The sequence below is a fragment of the Arachis hypogaea genome, chromosome 19 (assembly GCF_003086295.3).
Source record: "Arachis hypogaea cultivar Tifrunner chromosome 19, arahy.Tifrunner.gnm2.J5K5, whole genome shotgun sequence".
Lineage (NCBI taxonomy): Eukaryota > Viridiplantae > Streptophyta > Magnoliopsida > Fabales > Fabaceae > Arachis > Arachis hypogaea.
The window spans coordinates 7528860-7551905 of NC_092054.1; the positions used below are offsets into that span (position 1 = coordinate 7528860).

At 25.7% G+C, this 23046-nt stretch overlaps 1 protein-coding gene across 1 annotated transcript; it reads left to right on the top strand.

Moving 5' to 3' along the window:
• Positions 1-3377: 3377 nt before the first annotated feature.
• Positions 3378-14723, top strand: LOC112777802 (protein ROOT HAIR DEFECTIVE 3-like). The gene is made up of 12 exons (XM_072226542.1): positions 3378-3483; positions 5197-5397; positions 6560-6626; positions 6706-6811; positions 7323-7393; positions 7862-7925; positions 8013-8078; positions 8167-8214; positions 8312-8380; positions 8486-8542; positions 13838-13945; positions 14305-14723. The coding sequence occupies exons 1-12, from the start codon at positions 3480-3482 to the stop codon at positions 14386-14388; spliced, it is 945 nt and encodes a 314-aa protein (XP_072082643.1). The 5' UTR covers positions 3378-3479; the 3' UTR covers positions 14389-14723.
• Positions 14724-23046: the final 8323 nt, after the last annotated feature.

A 23046-nucleotide genomic window follows, 5' to 3' on the forward strand; every position in this document is an offset into this window, starting at 1 on the left:
TAAAAGATATTTTTAATAGAAAAAACCTGAATAGATAATTAGTGTAAAATGTTGACTATGATAAGTCAATTAATTTTATTCAATCATTATTAGACATATAAAAAAATAACTTATTTTTTATTTAAAAAAATAAATAGAATTTATTTTTAATTATATAATATTTAATAAATATATATATTAATAATATAAAAATTAATAAGTTAAGTCTATATTAAAATTAAAAAAAATAAAATCATAATTAAATTCATGTTAAAAGTTACGAATCACTCAAATATCAATTTATCATCAGTTTTTTTTAATTAATAATACAAATAATAATAAAATATTGACTAAGTCATTTGGAAGGATTATAGAAAGCAGAAAGCAGAAAAAGTATGTTCAATACTTACAAACTCATAATATACATATAATTCTTTTTACAAAATACACTAACATATTAAATTGGATATCATTATCAAGTTCTTGTTAACATTAATAATACAAATAATAATAAAATATTGACAAAGTCTTTTTAAGAATTATAGACCGAGAGTTATTAACGATAGACGATAGTCGTAGTTATGAGTGTTTATGGGTCGGATGAAATCAAATTTAATGTGATCTAAATTCAGCTTGAAATATATACTGGACTTATTTGTTAGACCCGAATTCGATCTTAGACTCGATGAAATCCACACACTTTCGGGCTACGATTATACCGGATAAAAACTGGATAAAAATCGAATCATTAACATTACATTATCTTGATATTTTGTTGTAAGCTAGCATGTGAAAATATCAAAATTTCCAAAGCTCCAACCATTATTTGACATGATAAAATTTACTTAGGAAAATATAACAAGAACCAACCCTTCTTCAAAATTAAAGTATAACTACAATCAATATTAATATTGTCTAATAACACCAAATATTTAAATCAATACAAATAATACAATATTATACATTAGTTTAAAGTCTTATGTATTCTAAATATAAAATATTAACTTATAATCTTATAATAATTAATAACACAAAATATTAAGGTTTACAATACTTAAATTCTACATCAGAATAACCATCATCCATCACTAATAATACAAAATATTAAGATTTACAATACTTAAATGACCACCGGACCAGATCCGATCTCGATTTCACTCACTTTCTATATTTTATTTCTTCTCCCCAAGTCAAATCTGAGTCACTTCAAACCCGAATCTTTATAATCCAAAATCTTTTGAACTCAGATTAAATTTTCAGACCGAACTAAATTGTGCTCACCCCTAATAATAGTGATAGTACTCAATCAATTAAATTTTACTCTCTTGAGCAATATACAAAAAAAATTACGCTTCATTCTTTATGTCTTTGTTCTGATTTTTTGGGTTACTCTCTTTTCAAGAAACCAATGTTTCAGTAAACTCTTTTTAAGAATGTCTATGCGTGGGAGTAGATTTTTTTTTTTTTTTTATGGAAAAAAAAATGGATAGTGTCTAATATTTAATTTTATTATTCGTTGTTCTCTTTTATTAATTTCTAGTCCCACTTATATTTTATTTTTTCGGTAAAAAAAATTGGAGAGGATCCATTTCTGCTGCATTCTATATAAATCAAATTAAACGAAATAAATAATTAATTAATTTATTTCTTGTAAAAATTTTTTTAATTTCCACCAACTACATACTATACATAGCCTTGTACTTGTATCTTTTGGATGGGAGAATGAGAGGAGATGTCAAGATAGAGCACAAATTTTTTTTTATTTTTCTATTTTTTTTCTTAAATTATTTAAAATATGAAATTAAAAAATAAGGTTAATTAAATTTTAATGTTTATTAAATTTAAAACAGTAATTTTGTCAAAAACAACAATAAAATGTTTAATTTATTTTTTAAAATAAATAAAAGATATTTTTATTATTTATCAATTAATTATAAGAATATTTTAATAAAAATAATGATATAATATATTTTAAAAAAATATTAATGTGAACAATATAGTCTATATGTTATATTTTTATTTGTTTAATTTTTTATTGTATCAATACATCTAAATTTATTTTTGTACAAAAATAAATATTAGTATTTTTTTATAAAATACACTAATATATATTAAAAATGGAGATTTATAAGATAAAGGGATAAGTATTGTTTTGATCTCTAACGTTGAGGGTCAAAATCGAAATCGTCCCCAAAGTAATTTTGGATTTAGAATCATTCTTAACGTTTTTTTTATATTAAAATCTGTCTTTCTTAATAAAATTTTTAATTTTATTCCTAAACTACTCTTACTTTAATAAAAAATTATAAAATTTAAAAAAAATAAATAAAAGAACGTGGAAGAGGAAGAGAAAGGAAAGGACGCGGGGAGGGGGAGGGGGAAGGGGAAGTGGGGGAGAGGGACGGCGGCGGCAAAGTTTGGAGTCGTCGTCGTGGCCGTCGCCATTGAGAATCGCGAAGGAGAGAGGAGACGCGAGCCACTGCCGCGCCGCTGACCTTGCTGCTGCACCCCTTCGCCGCCTCGCTTTCTGCTTTTGCATTTTGTTTCTGCTTTTCTGATTTTGCTTCTTGCTTCTGCTTCTTGCTTTCTTCTTCTTGCTTTTTACTTCTGCTGCTTCTACTTCTTGCTTCTTGCTTCCCAATTTCCAATTCTGCTTTTGTTTTTACTTTCTTGCTTTTAATCAGAAATAAAATTAAGTAGCATTTTCAAAAAGGTTTATGATATGAGCACGGGATCCTAAGCCAATGCTACGATTTTTTGATTTGTGGGAGAAGTTGCTTCCTCCTTCAGTCCTCCCTACTAAGGATAGAGCACAAATTAGAAGGTACTTACCACGTCATCCGTTTTAAATTGAGTTCTGTTCTTGGTGCCTGGCATCAAGTGATTCCAATTAAATTGATTTCAATTTTTTTAGGTAATTAAATGGGCTTCTGTGATTTCAATTCATGTCATAGTAAATATGATGGAGAAGTTCTTTTTCACAAAGTGACTTCAGATTTTGTATCACTAGTTGTGTTTAAATTCTAACTTTAAAGAAATTATGAAGTGATATAATGAATGGCAGTGGAGAATATTTTTGTCCAAAAAAAATTAAAAAAATAATTTTAATACGAAAAAAATGTTAAAGATTATTCTAAATCTAAAATTACATTGGGACGGTTTTGATTTTGGCTCTCAATATTAAAGACCAAAATAATATTTATCCCTAAAATAAAATTAGACTTAAACTCATACTGATACACTAACTTCTTTGTTAACGTAGACGAAGACTTCATTGAGTATAATATATTTTTTTTGGTCTAGTCATCTGGTGCATTGATTATATCCTTATCCTTATTTTGGGAATTTATTTGCTGCTTATATATGTATATATACCCTGTAAGTCATTAAGTAACATTAGAACAGAGTATTTTCTTTCTTGTTAACTGCTGCCGAACCATTTCCTCAATTAAATACTATAGTTCCCCTCTATCTCGAACACAAAGAAAAGAAGAAAAGTTATGAGTACGTTATTTTCAATTTCTATTCCGTTATTATTTTGATCTTTGTATCCAATTTCATGCATTATTCCATACAATTTATATCTAATTAACATCGAATATCATACAAACTTCTTTTTTTTATCAATATATAAATGATTAAATTATTCTATACAATTTATATCTAATTAACATCGAATATCATACAAACTTTTTTTTATCAATATATAAATGATTAAATTAGCGTCCACGAAAAAATCTATTTTCTTCACAGCTGAATTAACATACTAGACTTGTATTATTATTATTATTATTATTATTATTGTTAATATTGTTGTTACTGTTGTTAAAGTAATGCTAGAAAATTATATTTATCAGCAAATATTATCTAATTTTTTAGATTATTTATCTTAAATTCTATACTCTAAATCATAAACCTTTAATCTTACATCCTAAATCATAAACTCTAAAAAATAATTTCCTAGATTAATCTTCTTCTTATTATTATTATTCACTTTAATTTCTTTCCAACTATTTCTCATTAAACAAGTGTAATGGCCTTAAACGTTAAAGTGAGAATTTCCTAATTGTGCATCTATTTTTATTATATTTAAACTTTAATTTTGTTAATCGTACCATTGACATCAGTAATTCATTATAATTTATGCATATTTATTATAATCTTTGAATCTTTAATATATATGAGTCTTTTTCTATTATTTATATTTTAATATGTATTCTATATAAATAGTTGATTTGGCGACTATTTTTTGTATACCTAATATATTTTATAAGTTCTAATTTTTTTATTTTTAATTTTTTTTATTATTAAAATTTTGCTAAATATATTAAAGAATAAAAAATTATTTTTTATTAAAAAATAATTTTTTTAATAGTTTGATGACACCTAAATAAATTGAATATATTATTATCATGAACAAATACATATATTAACATTACTAAAAGCATAATCTTATTGCAAAATATGCTAAACAAAATTGAAAACGATTAAAAAAAACTCATGAGAAAATGTTAGCTCACAAATGCATGCATTAACATTCACTGAAGTGTAAAAATCAAAACTTGTAGTAGTGTTTATTCGTTTGTTTGCAGCTCAATTTATTTATTTATTTACAAAAATATTTAATATTTATTAATTATTATTAAAATAAATAAATATTAAATAAAACAAATTTGAACCCTCTTTTTTTAGTTACCTAACACTACTGCACTATCCAATTTATTTATTATTAATATTGGCGTTGCTTTGAATGAATGAAGTGGGACCATCTTAAGAAGGTGGATGAGCTGAATGTCAATTTTGGGGGGATGGGGATTTTGACATTTTTATTTTAGGAATACAACTGCTACAATAATTTGTTCATTCTACTCTATATAACACTACTCTAAACGGTTAATAAAAATCTGTAGGCCATTGGTTTAGTATTAATATTATATGGTCGATATCATTTTATTACATTGCATAATTCTTTGTGTCAAGTACAAAAGAGTAATTCCTAATCCCTGCAAATTGACGTTTAACGTAAATGCTAATTCACAGACGTTAGGAGTTAGGCGCCAATTTATAGGCGCTACGCGCTACTCTTTTATACTTGACACTTTGAATATCTGTCACAAAGATGTAAAATACAATAAAAAGAGAAACAATTCTCCATATAATTAAAAGTAAAAACAGAGAAATTTTATCAAATTCACTTCTTTATTTGCCAAATTTCAGGTGAATTGGGAGAATGCTCACTCGGGAATGAACCCTACTCTGCGGGGTCACCAGTACAATGTTATCCAACTCAGCTTATTATTGATAGAGATAACAAAGTATTCAAAGTTGCTGAGACTGAAAAGTTTGTTCACGAGATGAAAATAGATAAATGTGAACAATCGTATGCTGTGGTTTCTATCATGGGTCCCCAAAGTAGCGGTATGCTTTCTTGCTTTCCTCTACAATGCCATTTTTTGGGGGCTAATTATGGTATTTTTTATTTAGTGTTTAATTTTTGTTTAAATTATTTTTTATAGTAACTTTAAAATATTTAAAATTTTTTAATTTTTATATTTTTAAATTTAAAATTAATTATTTAACTTATTTTAACAATTAGACAATATTTTTTGAACACTATAACAAACATATTTTTTTATCACTGTCTATTTATTTATCTATTTTAAAATTTTTTATAATACTTATGTTAGGTATACATCATTAAAATTAGTCATCACTAATTTAAATATAAGTTAAATAATATATATTATATTTAAATATATAATAACTAATTTTAATTTTAATAATTATTTTTAATATATAAATAATATTTTTTTTTACCAATAGAAGTTATAAACAAGTTTTAGTAAGAAATACCCAATTCAATTTTGTCTATTTTTTTCGAAAGACAAAGTTATCTCTATCTAAAACAAAGGAACACACAGCTTTAATAAAATTATTTTTGGACAATACAATTCTTTTGTAAAAAAAAATTGCTAAATAGTAACGAAAATTAGTATATATTGTGGAACTTTTATTTAAAATTTGTAAGGGTTATAAACTCCACAAACTATTATAAATTTATCTTTAAACAATTTTTCATTAGTGGGGATTAAGTGGAGAAGCTAAGGACAATTATGAATTATCAGAAGTGGTATCACAAAAAAAACTTATAATATAAAAATTTTTTAAAAAAATAATATAATACAAAAAATAAGAGAAGAGAATAATTTTAAAATTTACATAAATTATAAATAAAACTTTTACAAAATTAATTTTTTTATTAATTAATGAATTTTTTAACAAAAATGTCGTATTATTCCAAAATAATTTTGTTAGAGGTTAAAATGTCTTTTATTTTTCAAAAATTGCCTTGTCTTTTAAAAAAATAAATAAGAACCGAATTTAGTGTTTACCTTTTTTTTAATCACGGATTATATATTTATCTATTTTTAAAGATAGAAGTTAGTATAAACAAGTTTTAGTGTATTCTTTTATATGTAATTTAATCTCATAACATGAATTGAACCATTTAAATAAGGTGAATAAAGGTATTTTGATACCCATAGCCAATCAAACTTACTGTTCTCTTCACTTTGGGCAGGGAAGAGCACACTCTTAAATCATTTGTTTGATACCGATTTCAAAGAGATGAACGCTAAAGATGGAAGGCAAGTAGTTCTTGTAATTCCCATTTCCTCTATACAAAGTTACTTGACATGACATGATGGTATTTTTGCTTCTTTTTAGGTCTCAAACAACCAAAGGAATCTGGATTTCTCGGAGTGCACGCATTGAACCTTGCACACTTGTGTTGGATTTGGAAGGAACTGATGGAAAGGAACTCGCAGAACAGGTTCTCTCTCTCAAAATAGCGAAACTTATATATAATGGTTAATTACCATGCATAAAACACACTAAAATATCCACAAAACTAATAGATATTTCAATTATAAAATTAAAATTGAAAAATTAGGTGTGGAGAATTGTTTAAAATTTGCACTCTAGTAGGGAGCAGTTAATATTTAAATTTTTTTTATTATTTTAACGTACGAGTTTGTCCTTGGTAAAAAATTATAAGACTTTATTAGGTAGATAATGATTTTTGTGAACAATGTGAACAATGGACTTTAAAATAGGCCAATAAAATAAAAACACACTATATTTTCAAATTATCCACCTAAATCTTAATATTAGGATAACTATCCGCACACCTAGTAAATTAAACATTCGATATATCAATTATTCATATTATATTATTTAATATTTTTATTGTTTACCTATACTTTTCCAAAATTTATAACATAGTTAAGGGTTAATAATTCTGCTTTGATTGTTTCCTTGTACTGAAATTATTTTTATTGCAGGATGATATTTCATTCGAAGGTCAGAGTGCTCTATTTGCTCTAGCAATCTCAGATATAGTTCTTATAAACATGTGAGTTCTCTTTTTATTTAATTTTAATAAATTAATAATATAAAAAACTTTTGGTTTAATTATTCTTTTATTTTTTATTATTTTATTAAATTTATAATTAGAATTATTTATTTATTTTTTTAGTTAGGTTTATATACTATTTTTAATTTTATAATTAAATTTTTTTATATAAAAAATATTAAAATAAATAAAATATTTTTTTTAAAAAAATATGTAATTAAAGATCTAATTAAATTTTTAATTATAAATATTTTAATTTATAAAAAAATATTCAATTAATTCTAATATTTTTAATATTAAAAAATTTAATTATAAAATTAAAAATAATATTAAAATTTAATTAAAAATATATATATAAAAAACTAATTAAAAATTTAATAAAACTATAATTACCAACCGTCTAATTAAACCAAAACTTTTGGACACTTAACTAATGATATTCTTCTTTGCTATGCAATGATTGTGAAGGTGGTGCCATGACATTGGCCGCCACAATGCAGCGAATAGGCCACTTTTGAAAACTATCTTTCAGGTATAATTTGGAAGCTTATCAACTACAGATAACTCACTTGAATCCTGAAAATTAATCGTTTATTGAATTGCATGCTCATTTTTTCAGGTCGTGATGAAATTGTTTGCTGGACGCAAAATAACACTGTTTTTTGTCATTCGCGATAAAACACAGGTGCCTAAGAAAAATATTGAGTTAATTCGGTTTTAAAGCAACTGTGCATTTTTTTTAAATGTTAATATGATGAGCTTTCTTTTTATAGACGCCATTTGAACGCTTAAAAGAGCTTTTGGTAACAGATATGGAGGAGGTAATTAATCCAGTTTTAGCTTCATATAATGTCACTGAATTGTTTTATAATTTCCGTTATCCTTTATGGCTTTGTCAATTTACTCTTTTCTCTACAGATGTGGGAAAGTGTTACAAAATGTAAATCAGACTCTAACAATGAGGTCGCACTCACTGATTTTTTCAGTGTAAGATCATCATTGCTAAACTTACTGAGCGCTTCTTTTCTTAGCATAATCTACTGGCAGTTCGTATGTCGTAATAACTATATTTGTATTTGGAAACAATTCCAGGTTGAGGTCGTTGCTCTTTCAAATTTTGATTATCAAAAAGAGCAATTTAAGGAGGAGGTATGAACCGTGGGATAACCAGAGGCAGAGCCTCATGTAAAAAAATTAAAGGGGGGGCATTTTAGTTTTTTTTTTTTTTTATAAATTATATAGAAATTTCAATTTAAGTCCTTTAAAATATTTAGTTTAGTATCTTTTATATTACAAAATTATTTTTTGTCCCTCCCTAAAGTTTAGTCTATGGGAATAACTCTTGGGCTTATGACCTGCTGACGATTTTAAGACGTGTGGTCGAATGCGCCTCATATGAAATTATGATTATCTCTCATATTTGATAATTTACATCACTTTTCTACTTCTTTTGGATTATTTTCATTGTAGGTTGCGGAATTGCGAGAAAAAATCTGCGATATTGGTTGGGACTCCAATGGAGTAGTTCTTGCGTCAGACTTTCTTTACAGTTGTCAGGAAATTTGGGAAATGATTAAGGCAGATAAGGACCTCGACCTTCCTTCTCATAAGGTAAATCTCAGCAAATTTCTTTTCAAGGACTAATCTCTGTTGAAGCTTTATTATTTGAACAACCAAAGTTGTTGCTTGATCAACTTGTAGGTTATGCTTGCTATTGTCCGATGTGAAGAAATTGCCCGAGAGAAGTATAAAGCTGCAAAGAAGGTATTAAGAGCACTTGAAAAAAAAGGACTCATATTTGACTGAATTAATTGATTGATTTAATTCAATCTACTAACATAAAGATATATATAACTGCTAATGTTGTTTAAAATTTCATAATAATGAAATTAATTATTGTTTATATCCTTGATCTATATATGAACCTAATTAATTCTAATTATTTCTGCATTCGTAATTACTAATGCTAGGGAAGTTTCTTTCATATCAGAAATTACATCAACTGGAAGAGGATATGAAATGTAACTCTACTGAATTTTTGAACAGGTTTAGTTCACAAATTGATACTTGTTTGTCAGAGTGAGTATAATTGACTTTTTATGACACCATAACATTAAATTCTTTGTTCATATTAGACTGCTAGTAATAGCAATGGTTTTGATTGTTCTATGTGTTAGAAAAAGAAGGCTTCATACTTTTCTCCCACTTTAGTTGCAATATCCTAAGATTTATTGTTTTCACATTAATCTAGGTATGATGCTGAAACTATTTATTATCATGAAGGTCCAAGATCTACATTCAAAAATGAACTTAAAGAAAAATTGCTTGATCGGGTACATTATTTTTACTTTTCTTGCAATTATGTTAATTTAACCTTTTTTTTTTCGTCATTGTTAATTAACTGATGACTGTTGAAAGAAAAGCAGAAATGGATGATATATTAATGATTATTATTGGCGTAATTACTATGCATATTAGTCCGTAGAGTAACGACGTGGTAAGATAGACTAATGACTATTACTTTAAGTGAAATTTGAATTAAAATTTTAAAGATTTTGCTGGAAGAAAATTAAGATAAATAAATTTTAATTGTTACATCAAATATTTATTAAAAATAAGCATATTGTTAACAATTTTATGATAAAATAAAGTTAGAAACAAATCTAAATTACTGAGTGCTAAATTGAGAGACCAAATTAAATAAATTGAAGTTTTGATAATCAAATTAAGACACTAATATATAAATTTAGGAACCAATTCAAATATTAAGTTATTGTTTGGCCAATTCATTTTGTTCATGAAGTCCCAACTCATGAAGTTCATAATGTCCTTTTGAATGGTCAGCTTTTTAAACCAGCACTGGTTTCTGCCTTCGAGCTTATACGATCTATGATTTTGGACGACTTCAAGCAAACATTTCAAAACGCATTATTGAATCAAGTGGAGGATTTTTATGCAGTTGCTAGTTGCATTGAGGCTTCTTTGTCTAACTTCGACAAACCCTGTCCAGGTGCACAATTCTTTTATTATTATTATTATTATTATTATTATTATTATTATTATTATTAATAACTAGATTAAAACTAGCTTATTGTGCGAAAAACTAAATTAATTAACAAATTATATTATATAGTATATATTTTAAAAGTGTTTTATTATTTAAAAATTAATTAGATAATATATAAATTAATATTAAATTTAAAAATTTGTTTGTAAAAAATATTTATAATTTGTATATAATTTAATATATTGTTCAAAAAGAAAAAATAAAAGAAAATATACAACAATATTGACTTGTGTTTTTTAGTATCTTTAAATAATAATAAAAGATATTTTATTTATGATCATTTAGCGTGGCTATAGATTTATGATGATCACGATTTTTCTTTTATTTATGATAACAGTTTTTATTATCACAGTATTTAAATTTTGACACTTTAGATCACATTTTTTACTGTGGTCATAGATTATTTTATGGTTACGTGTAAAAATTATGACTATAACTTATTTTTTGGTTACTTTTTTGTAAAGCCGTGACAATAGTCTAATTTATAGTCACAGTTTTAATATGTCCATAATATTTATGATCATCCTATTTTAAAATTGTGACAATAATTTATTTTATGATCATCTCTATTTTAAACTATAACCATAACTTACTCTATTTTATGAAATTTATTTTTTTTAAAACATAATCATATCTCAAAATTATCATTATCCTAAAATTGGAGTACATGGTTGCTAGCTTTTGAGCACTGTTTGAGATGTTAAACTTTATAAATCTCTCCTAATTTAGCTTTTGAAATTTTCATGCAATTATGATTTCAAGTGAGTTGGGGAGTTAAATACATTAACGTTGCAGTTGCAAATGTTGTCGTTGAAATGACAAATGAGCACAAAATTGGAGTAAGGAAGGTATTGCTGTGTGATATGGTTACTTCATCGTGTCAGGTATTGATCAATCATGTCTTAGTGTTCCTGTCCTGACTATCTTTAACTCAGTAATTAGTTATATATGTTCATGGAAGAAAAATCCATCTCAGTTTCATATTCTTATTAGGCTTTGGAAGTTGAAACTTAGCTTAAGTGCCATTAGTAATAGAATCATCCAAGTATAAGAAATAGGTTAATGAAAATATCGTTGACACTTCTTTCAAATAATTAATAACCACATATCAAAAGTGAAAATAAAAGATATTATTTCTCCTGCTTAGCAACTGTTACAATAACAGGTAAGTTGTTTAAGAGATTTTTTACGCCAGTTGGTTTGTTTCTATGGTCCAAAGACTACCTTTTTATTATAGAATTGTTATTTGTTTAATTGTTGTTGAAATTAGAAGATTTTTTTTTAATAAGTAGTTTCGACAGTGATTAATAGAGAATAGTTAATCGTTTTATATTTATTACTCTTCTTTTTATATATTTAAAAATACTAAAGAGTCAACAAATTTATTATTTTTTACTATTATTTTAATTATCAACTCAATTTCTTTAATTTAGCAATTTAAACTATGATGATATAGTTTCAGTTAATCCATTTGATGGCTTTGCTGAGTAGTCTTTTAGTTCTTTGCGTTGCGTCCTCTTATTGCATGTCTATGAGATTTCTGCTATCTTCAGCCTTAAATTAAAACAAGCTTAAAGCTTAGTAAGCCTTAGTTTGAGATCGAGTTCTAGAAATAAAGTGATTATCCTTTGACATTTCAACATATCAAATAATACTTTTTATAAATTGCTTGTGTCCAAGCTTGATGCATGCTATTTACATGTTCATACTTGACGCGGAAGTGTTGTAATATGACAATAGATATTATTGTTAGATAGAGATTAATTTAGATGGTGCATTAATGAAAAGTAGTTGATTAAGTACTCTATATTTATTACTCTTTATATATATATATATATATAACAAAATAAAAAAAATATAGATAAATAATTTTTAATCAGTTAATTTTAAATAAGTGCAATTAATATTTATTAATTTTATATCTTTTAAAAAATAAAATTTAAATAATTACTTGTTAATGATAATTTGAAAAATCAAGATTACTAAGTAGTTGACTAGTTGGATGTTAGTTACCTGATAGAGTTCAACAAAATAACCCTCTATACACATTATTCTAATATTTTTACCGAGTAACCATGAATCTTAACAACCATTAAAAGTTGTTTATAGTACACAACCTTTAGTAGGTAAGTCGGAAATTTTATTTGTAGCTTAAAAACAAAAGGTTGAAAACTTCTACAATATTTCGTAACTTGTGAAAAACTTGAAAAAGTATTGCTATCCTTAGAAAGTTTTCTGACGGTATTGCCACTGCAGGAAAAACTAAAAAGAAGCCTTGACCAGATCCATTGAAAAAGAACTGTTTGGTGAAGTTATTAAAGATCATCCTTGGAAATCAATAAGGGAAGTTGTCACGAATAAGGTGCAATCAACTGTTGGACAATTATTTGAGGCACTTAATGGGCTTGACATAGATGGATACACAAGGAACCAAATGATTGAGAGATTAGAGGACTACGCAAGAGTGGTTGTAGAAGAAAAGGTTAGGGGTGAAGCTGAAAATGTTGTGATGCGAATGAAGATATGTTTTGAAAGCAGGTTTCTGAACTGTCTTTGTATGGGCAAAGATGACATTCCAAAAGCCACCAACTCTGCTCGCCGTTATGTATGGCCATGAATAATATTTCTTTAAATGTTGAGTTCATGTTGTATTCTTATTATATGTTCTTAACCAATGTCTTAATCCTATGTAGTGTTTGACATTACTATCTATTTTGGCTGCAATTCGTTTGGATGATGATGATGATGATACTGATGACATTAAGGAAAAATTAGAAGCTGAATTATTGGATTCATCAAGCAGCAGTAGCGCAAAGTTTGATCCAGTGTGGCTAGCTTCTGATAGTTGGGAACAGGTTCGTTTTATTGTTGCTTGATTCTAGGGGGTTTCAAAAAATCCAGTATAACCAAAACGAACTGAACTAAAACTGCTTTAAATAAATTAGTTTCTTTTAGGTAAAAAACTAAATTGAAACTATAGTTTTTTATAAATTGAAATTCATAATGCATAGAATATTTACTGATATAAACAATTTTACACATTTTGGTATTATGACCCAAAACACATTAAATACATATTTCGAGTGCTTTGTCTCTTAGATATGATTCAACAAAAAATAAGATGATTCTATTCGATGGGATATCAAATTTTACACTTATTCTGCTGGATGAGTGATCTTATATCTCATTTGAAGCCCCGAGAATGATTTTATCTAGTGCTGATCATATACCCTCATCAAACCATATTTTAGTTCCCAGTGTTGTTTCAAGTTTTTCACTTTTCTGCATAGTTTTTATTATTATTATTATTATTATGACATGGCAAATTTTTGCACCTTTGGTATGGATACTCATGGTGGCCAAGTTTTTCTATGTAGATTCCATCCTGTCGGACATTGATTGGACCTCGCTCATGCAAAAAGGTGTGGGATCAATTCATGCAAGAATCGGAGATCTTTATCTCGAAGGCTAAGAAAGTTAAAAAGGTTTGTGCTATCTTTCATATCTTTCTTTCTAAAAATTTCAGAGCTTCTACTTCAACATTGACACCATATAAGTATCTACTTTAACACTATAAAGAGTTGAAGCAGTGAGCTAAATGCACAACAAGATCTACTTTATCAAGATCTGTATTGTTAGCACCTTTTTCATTTGTAGTATCCATGAAGGAATTCAGATTCTAATATACCCTTCTAAGGTTTTGTTGATGTATTTACTTTTTGGCTGCAAAAAGCTTTTGCTGATATAATAATACATGACTAAATGTATATGTTGGTCCTTGACAAGAATATATATATTACGGATTCTTATTTTATTGACATTTTTTGTTCCAAATAATTTTCAGGATGAACTTATAAAGGAATGGGCTTACGAAATTTTCAAAATATGTGGGCACTTGATGATCGGAAAAGCGTGGGAAGATAGATAGACACAAATACTGAGATCGAGAGACATAGACTGAAATAAGTTTTAGTATTTTGTTTGGTATAGAGTGGAAGGCAGAGATTGAAATAAAAATAAAACTTTAATTTAATTTGTATAAAGGATAAACTTTTCTTAGGTTTGTATTTTGTTGTTCTGTTTTGTGTTTGGGAGTGCTTAGTTGCTAATCTTTGAAGATAGGAGAAAGAATAGCATCTAGATCTTGTGGAGATTTGTAATTTGTAGTATTTTTTTCTGTTTAGATTTGTAACATGGTTTATTATTTTTCAGAGAAATTTGTGTATCAATATTTTGAGTTTAATAAAATATCTCATTTTATAATAATTAATTCAGTATATTTATATTATGCATAATAATTATTGTTGGCAAAAATATATATTTGATTCTGGAAAAAAGATAGTTTGGTGCTTCTAAGAAAACGAGTATAATATAACTAACAAAAGTCATAAGATTTTAGTGGCAATAGTAATGGCAACTAAAAGTGGATAACATTATAATTTTAAAATTATTTTTAGTGGCTATATAAATTTCCGGTAAAATGGATTTTGGCGGCAATAGTAATGGCCACTAAAAGTGAATAACATTGTAATCTTATGATTACTTTTGGTGGCCATATAAATTGCCAAGAAAATGGCCGCTAATAGTTATATACTTTTTGCGGCCATTAAAAAGGTCTTTACCGGCAAATGTTATAATTGCCACTAAAACCTTTTAGCGGCGAAGCATAAGATAGCTAATGTCTAATTGCCGGTAAATGTATTAGCGGCTATTTTTATTGCCGCTAAAAGCAAAATAAATGGCCGCTAAAAGTGATTTTTCTTGTAGTGCTATCATACCCTATCCTACTCTACCCGCACTCCTAATATATTATATAATATATATGTAAAAGTTATGTATGCAGTAAAGAAAGTGAGTATTAAACTCACAATCTTCCTCTTATAAAAATCTAAAATAATCACTAAGTTAGTTGATGATCATATTATTTGTAATTTATGTTGGATTTCTTTAAGATTTTATTGTTTTTAATTTTAATTTGAACTTAGTTTTTTATTTTCTATTTTATTAATATGTATGAAATTTGGAATGTTTAAATTTTATATTTGCTTGAAAATTTTTTATTGTTCTGCGGATAGGGTCGGATTGGGTAGGGTTTAAAACTTTAGGATGCGAGTAGGGTTAGGGTTAGGGTTAGGGTTGAGAGATTCTCAACTCGCGAATAGAGTAGGACAGAATTTTAAAAAAATTTTCAACTCGCAGATAAGATTAGAATAGAGTCCAAACCCTATGCTACCCTACCCATTGCTAACTTTACTCTTATATTATCTTTCGAATTTAGCTTTGGAAAAATCCTTATATCTTTCATGTTTTATACGAATACCATCTGCACTTCTAGAAATCAAGAAAGAGAAAGCAATAAAAAAAGGTTAACTTTGTGGTTATAAACTTTTGTAAATTTTTTTTATGGTGGTGCGTACTTCTCATTTAGTTTGATAATAGATTGCATCAAATTTTTATTTGCCTTTTTGATAATAGATTGCATCAAAACTTGTTCAAAAGAACTCATCAAGGAGGTGAGTCGTTTTTGGCAGAAAACAAGAACATTAATTCAGAACAAAGAAACAAAATAGTTACACAATCATGGAGAAATGAAATTCTCTTACCTTCAAACCCAAGAATCACCATAAGAATACTAATGTCTGTAACACATGCTTCTACCTTTGCTCGCAACCAAACTTTATATTAAACTAGAATGAGACATGCGCTATACGCAGGGAAATAAATTAATTATATCCTATATTCTAATATTTTTTAAAGATTGATTAGATAATATGTATATTAATGTTAAATTTAGGGTTAAGTACAATTTTGATTTTTAAGGTATAGGCCGAAAATTTTTTTCGTCCCCAACCTTTTTTTGCATATAAAATCGTCCATAAGGTTTAACTTGATTTTAAAATCATCATTCTTACTAAAATACCTTTCTCCTTTTTCACAAAATACTCAGTTTCTATTCTTCTTTTTCTTTTTCATTCTCCATCACAGCAGCATCTATTCTTCTTTTTCTTCATCTTCAACAGCAGCAATAACAGAATTTCAACTAATAAATATCAAAAAATCAAAACAGAATTTCAACTAGTAAATATCAGAAGTAGAAAAATGGAATAGAATCAGAAACAGAAAAAACAGAAACAGAAGAACAATGCACTCAATCAAAATGAAATCAGAGTCAATATCGACAATGTAATTAACAAAAGAAACAAAACTAACAATGTAATTAACAAAAGAAACAGAAGCAGAATAGTCAACTTAATTAACAAAATCAACAAATCAGAAACAAAATCGAAACCCTAGGGAGGACCAACGGCGAGGAGCAGCGGCGACATGCAAGGAGCAGCAGCGGCGACCGACGAGCTAGCGAGGAGGATGAGCAGAATGGCATGCGGTGGACGTCCTCCTCCCTGATCTACTGGCGTTGACTCCGTCCTCTCTTGCCAGCGTCGTTGCCACCCTCCCTTCTCCCTTCTTCTTCTTTCCTCTCCTCCTCGCATGATTCCCTTCTCCCCCCTTCCCTTCCCCCTTCTTCTTCCCTCCCCCCTCGCGTGATTCCCTTCTCGCTCTCATCCGTTTTCTGTCTTTTTTCTTTTTTTATTTTATAATTTTTTTAGTTAGAAATAATTTGGTAATAAAATTTAAAATTTAAGTAAAAAAGACGATTTGAAAACCAAGTTAAATCTCACGGATGTTTTTGTATGCAAAAAAAAGTTAGGGACGAAAAAAATTTCGACATATACCTTATAGATCAAAATCGTAATTAACCCTTAAAAATTTAAAGTATTTTATAAAAAAAAAATTACAAAATATTTATTTGATAATTTATACATAATTTCATATAATTATTTAACAAAAATATAATATAAATTGGATTATAGATTATTGTCTTTAGGAATCTGAATTCATTTATTTAAAAAAAAACATAAGTTTTTTATATTTGAATTGTACAAATATATATTTTTGTGTTGGAAATTAGTAGTATGACCAAATCTAATCAATCTTGCGTCAAATAATTTATTATTGTTATTATATTAAAATGTTAATATAATGAGGTCATTGATTAAATTTATAAATTTATCATTGTGACAGTGATCATAATATTGAGAGATAAATATTTTATAATTAATCTGAATTATTCTTAGTCATAAGATTATTAAAAAGAACATTAATAATCCAAAAATATCAATATATATATAATGGTCTTCATTTGATGAAAATTAATAGATTTCATTTATTAAATTATATATATAGATGGTCCATATAGAGATATGGCCATTGAACTGACCCACTTTGAGAATTCCTTATTGTTATAATTACCGCATATTTGTCAATAGAATATTCTCAAGATGAATATAGTAATAGAGTTTCCTTTGAACTACAACTATCATAGTAATTAACAATGTATTTATTATACTTTGATTTCGGACACCTACTACCCTAGGGTGCTAGTTGAATGGATATTGGGTTTGATTTAAATACATGTAACAGTAATTATTAGTCAATAAGAAATCTGTCAACTCTCAGTAAAGAGTTTGAACTCTATGATTATAATAACTGAGATAAATAAAACATTAACCAAGGAAATTGAATGAATGAAGAAATGAATTTCTTAAGTCATTCACATGTTGTCCTGTCTCTAATTATCCTCTGTTTATCGAAGAATTTGTAGAGACTTGTAGGCTTGTAGCTACTCGTGACGTATCAATCATTTGAATCATTAGTTCCCTTATGATATTTAATTTTTTCTGTGGCAGTTCAATGTAACAAGATTTTGTACTATAATTTAGAGCAGGCTTGATTATAATCTGATTATAGTATTAAATTTTGATTTCGATTATTGAATTTGATTATTACCATAAGCGTGTTTGATTATAACCAGATTTTGTATTATGATTTAGAGCGTGTTTGATTATATTCTGATTATATACCATAAGTTTGAATGTTAAGTTTAATTATTATCTTGATTGCATTTGATTATAACTAGATTTTATAATATAATTTCAGAATGTGTTTGATTATACTCTAATTATAATATGCGTTTAAACTTTGATTTGGACGATTTTTGAGTTTGGTTATTACTTTGAACACGTTTAATTATAATCAGATTTTGTAATATAATTTAAAATGTTGATTATAATATAATTAAAGCATGAATTGAAACTTTGATTTGAATTCGTAAGTTTTATTATAATTGGATTATAGTTAAAATAAATGACGACACATTCACTCTTCAACACAAAAACTAAAAGAAAATAAAAAGTGACATATTTTATAGGCTAAGATTTAGGACATATATTCACTCCTCAATGTTCAATGAGTATATCTCAATAATCTATTTATTTCAATAAAGAAGCCTATAGATTTAAACAAATCTCCTTTTGAATAGACAAAAATCATAAATCTAGTTACATGCACTACAACTGAGTGTTAATTTTTTTTTTTTTCTTTCTGTAGTGCTGCGTTTTAAATTTTTACTTATCTTGTATAATATGATTTTGTTGCTATGGCTAATTACCACATAAAATCATTCAATGAAATTGAGAAAGATGCTCAAATTGTGCATGGGCATCGATAATGAAACCTTGCCTAATGCAATTAACGTGTGGAGAGATTTAAGAGAACTTTGATTCTTCTCTTTCTTTTATGTCCTGTTTGCTGATTTTTGAATGTAAAATTGTAAATGGATGAATAAAAATTAAATAATTGATTTTGTGCTGCTCTAAAATTTTTGTTAAAATTTTCTTGCTGCTAAAATAGAAATTAAATCTTTATTGGATTTTATTTTACAGAAGATTTTTTATATATTGTCAAGCACACTTTTATGGTAGTATTATTTTGATCTCATATTAACAAAATTATTAATAATTATAATTCTAATTTTAGGTGTTTGTATAAATAAAATCAAGGAATTTAGCAGATTTTCATGGGATGAGTTCCTTGAAATATTTATTTTGGTTTATAAATAGTATTTTGTTATTTTGGCCATACTTCTTGCTATCCCTAAATTTGAATGAGGTTTTATCTTTGTGTCAATTTTTATTAACTTGTGTTTATTATGAGAACCAATCATTCTATTTGAAATTATTCTATGAAATCGATGGAAATGAATAATGATTGAGCTACTGGCTAAACGAAATGGTGGGAGGTGGACTAAAGAGGAACAGAGAAGAACTTAACTGAAGAAGATGATTTCAAATATTCAATTATCCCAAGTCATTTAACTCAGTGGGTTAAATGAAATGGTGGAAGGTGGGCCAAGGAGGGATAGGGAAGAATGTAATTGAAGATGATGATTTTAATAATCCAATTAATCTCAATTCATTTAACTCACTAGACAACGCTGAGTTTTTTTGGAGACGTTCCAAAACATTATCCTTTCAAACACCTTATAAGGTATAGTTGTCCGAATCAAATCGATGATCAAATTAATTAAGCTACTAAATTATTAGGTTATTAATTTAATTGGTGAATTATTAGTTGAACCAATTGATTTAATTTTATGAAATAAAAAATATAAAATAATAAAAATTTAAAATTAAAATTTAAAATATATATTCACTAATATTTTAAAAATAATTAAATTATTCTAAAACAATATAGATAAAAAATAATAAATATTTTATTATTTTTATTTTATCATAAGTATTTTTATTTTATTTTTATATTAAAATAATTATTATTTTAAAATTTAATAATTTAATAATTAATTTATATTTATTATTAATTTATATATTATAAGTATTTATTAAAAAAATAATATTAATAAATATTATATAATTATAAAAAAATGAATTTATAATTATTGTTAAATAAAATATAATTAATTAAAAAATAAATGAATAAATTAAATAAAAATAAATTATTTGATCATATATATATATAAAATAATTTGCATATATATATATATAAGAACAAAAAATATGGCTACTTGTTGGTTATTCATGCTTACTTCTGTCTTTAATAAATAAATAAAATATATATATATATATATATATATATATATATATATATATATATATATATATATATATGTAATAACAGTTGGTGGAACAATAAAAATACATAATTATAAGTTAGACACAAGAGTACGTAAATATAAGAAGACATTAATTTTATATTGTGTTTAATAAGTTAGACAAAATAAAAAATTATAAAAAATTAGTGTTTCAAATTAAAAATGTGCGTCTCAATATTTTAGAAAAATACAAAATACATATTTTTAAATTTTTCATAATTTGTTTTAATAAACAAACACATATATGTACTCTCATGTACTCTCGTATTTATATTTTAATGGACATGTATATCAAAATAAACACTACCAAAAAAATATATCATACCCAAAATTTCATCTTCCTTCACCCTTCATGTGCAGTTATTTTGAAACATAGTTGGTTCTCGCATGATGGCTATGCCTTGATATTAAGTATACTCCCTTCATCCTTCGTGTGCAGTTATTTTGAAACATAGTCGGTTCCAGTATGATGGCTATGCCTTGGATATTTAGTATACCCGAAATAGATCCAACGGTTGTTATCCTTCGCTCTGTGGCATTTCTATCTCTTATGTCAGTAGTCATCGTATAGGTGCTATTTTATGTGGATCACCTACTACGCAAGGTATCCTACCATACTTTTCGACTTGAATAATTGGGCTAATGACAAATTTTTAATTCTTTTTGTGATCACACTGGTTATTATTGGTTTTGTCCCGTATACGTAAGTTATTTACTTTATACCAATATTTTTGTCATTGACCTAGATTTTATGCTTTTGACATGTACTCCTTTTAATATTTAAAATATAAATTAAAAAATTACTACTAGTGCTTACATTTCAATATTATTATTATTATCTTTTGGCATGTACTCTTTCTATCTTTTAGTTATATTGGTATTATTATTATTATTATTATCATCGAAAAATTAAATATTTCTATCTAATTTATAAAAAATTTATTTATTATGGTACAAAATAAAAACTTTTTTACCTTAGTACTACAAAAATATTTATATATTTATTTTTACAAGACTAAAATAATTTAGTAACTCCTTCAGCCACAAATAATTTTAATTAACTATTACTTATTTACCATTTCTAAAAAATTTACTAAATTATAACTAACAATTAAATACTATTTAACTTAAATTGATATGCACAATTCTAATTATAAATATAAATAGTATTAAAACATCATAGTTAATCATGTATTTAAATTTCAAATACCTTCTTTTAATTTGTCAATTAATTTCGTTTAAAAAAATCCGTTAAATTCACATAATTAAATAAAAAATTAATTTACTCATTATTTTAGCTGTAATTATTAGTACAATAAAAACTTTTAAATTCTATAAAATTGATTACAATAACTATAAATGCATATTTGAATCTTAATAATCAATAAAACTAAAATAATGAGTACAACCAAATTAATAATTGCAACTAATTTTTTTTATAAAGTTCAAAAATTTTTTTGATGCTCATTATTTTTAATCTTATTCGTTATCTTAGTTATACCATTATAAAAAGTAACAATTAAAATTTTTAAACTTTATACAAATATAATAATTACAATAGTTATAGGAAATTGTTAAGTAAAAAATTTAAATTTTATAAAAATATTTATGGTGATCGTCCTTATCGTTTTTTCAATCCGTTTTAATTTAAATAAAATTTCATTCATTTATGACTCATATACTTGTATATGTAAATGTATGTTTTTATATATATATTTATTTGTGTGAACATTTAAGTTTTATATTAAGAGTGCAAATTTAGCTAATATATTTTTATTTTATTAATTTTAGAAGGACTAAAATTAGACCGTAATCGACATATGTGCAATCTCTTTATTTTTAATTACTATATAAATTTAATAACATAGAAAGGTTAAAATTTTTTTCATTTTAAATATATTAAAAACAATTAAAGACTTGACTATATTTACTTAATAATAACTAATAGCATTATATTATACGAATAATAACTAGAGCAATTAAATAATAATACTATATTTTTAATATTTGTATTACTCATAACCTATGTAGTTACTAATATTTATCTACTAATTAGTTTGAATAAATACAAAGAAAAAATTTAAGAACCACCAGAATTTATAATTTTTAACCAATATTTTTAGTCATAAGCTTAGTTCTTTTAATTTAGTAATCTAACAACATATTTTTAGTTCACAATTTTAAATATTAACAGCTAACTGCTAACTAAACATAAAAAAATCTACCAACTCTTTACTATTCTTCATATACAAATTACACAGTTTGTAGAAAAGACTTCCAAATTTGATATTTACTTTTGTTAATAATTTTGTTGAAATATTTGAATTAATTATATATATATTTTTTGGTACTAATAAAGCAAAGCAAACAAAATTAATACCAATTTTTTTATCAATATAAAAAATAGAGAAGACTTATTACTTTTTTATTTAAATTTGATATTTACTTATATATATATATAATAAATTAATTTTACTAAATATATGTTTATCACAAATAAGTCTATATTTTTTCCACTAAATTTATACAGTAAAATTACGAGCATTATTGGGCCATCTTCTAATTCATTCATTATAA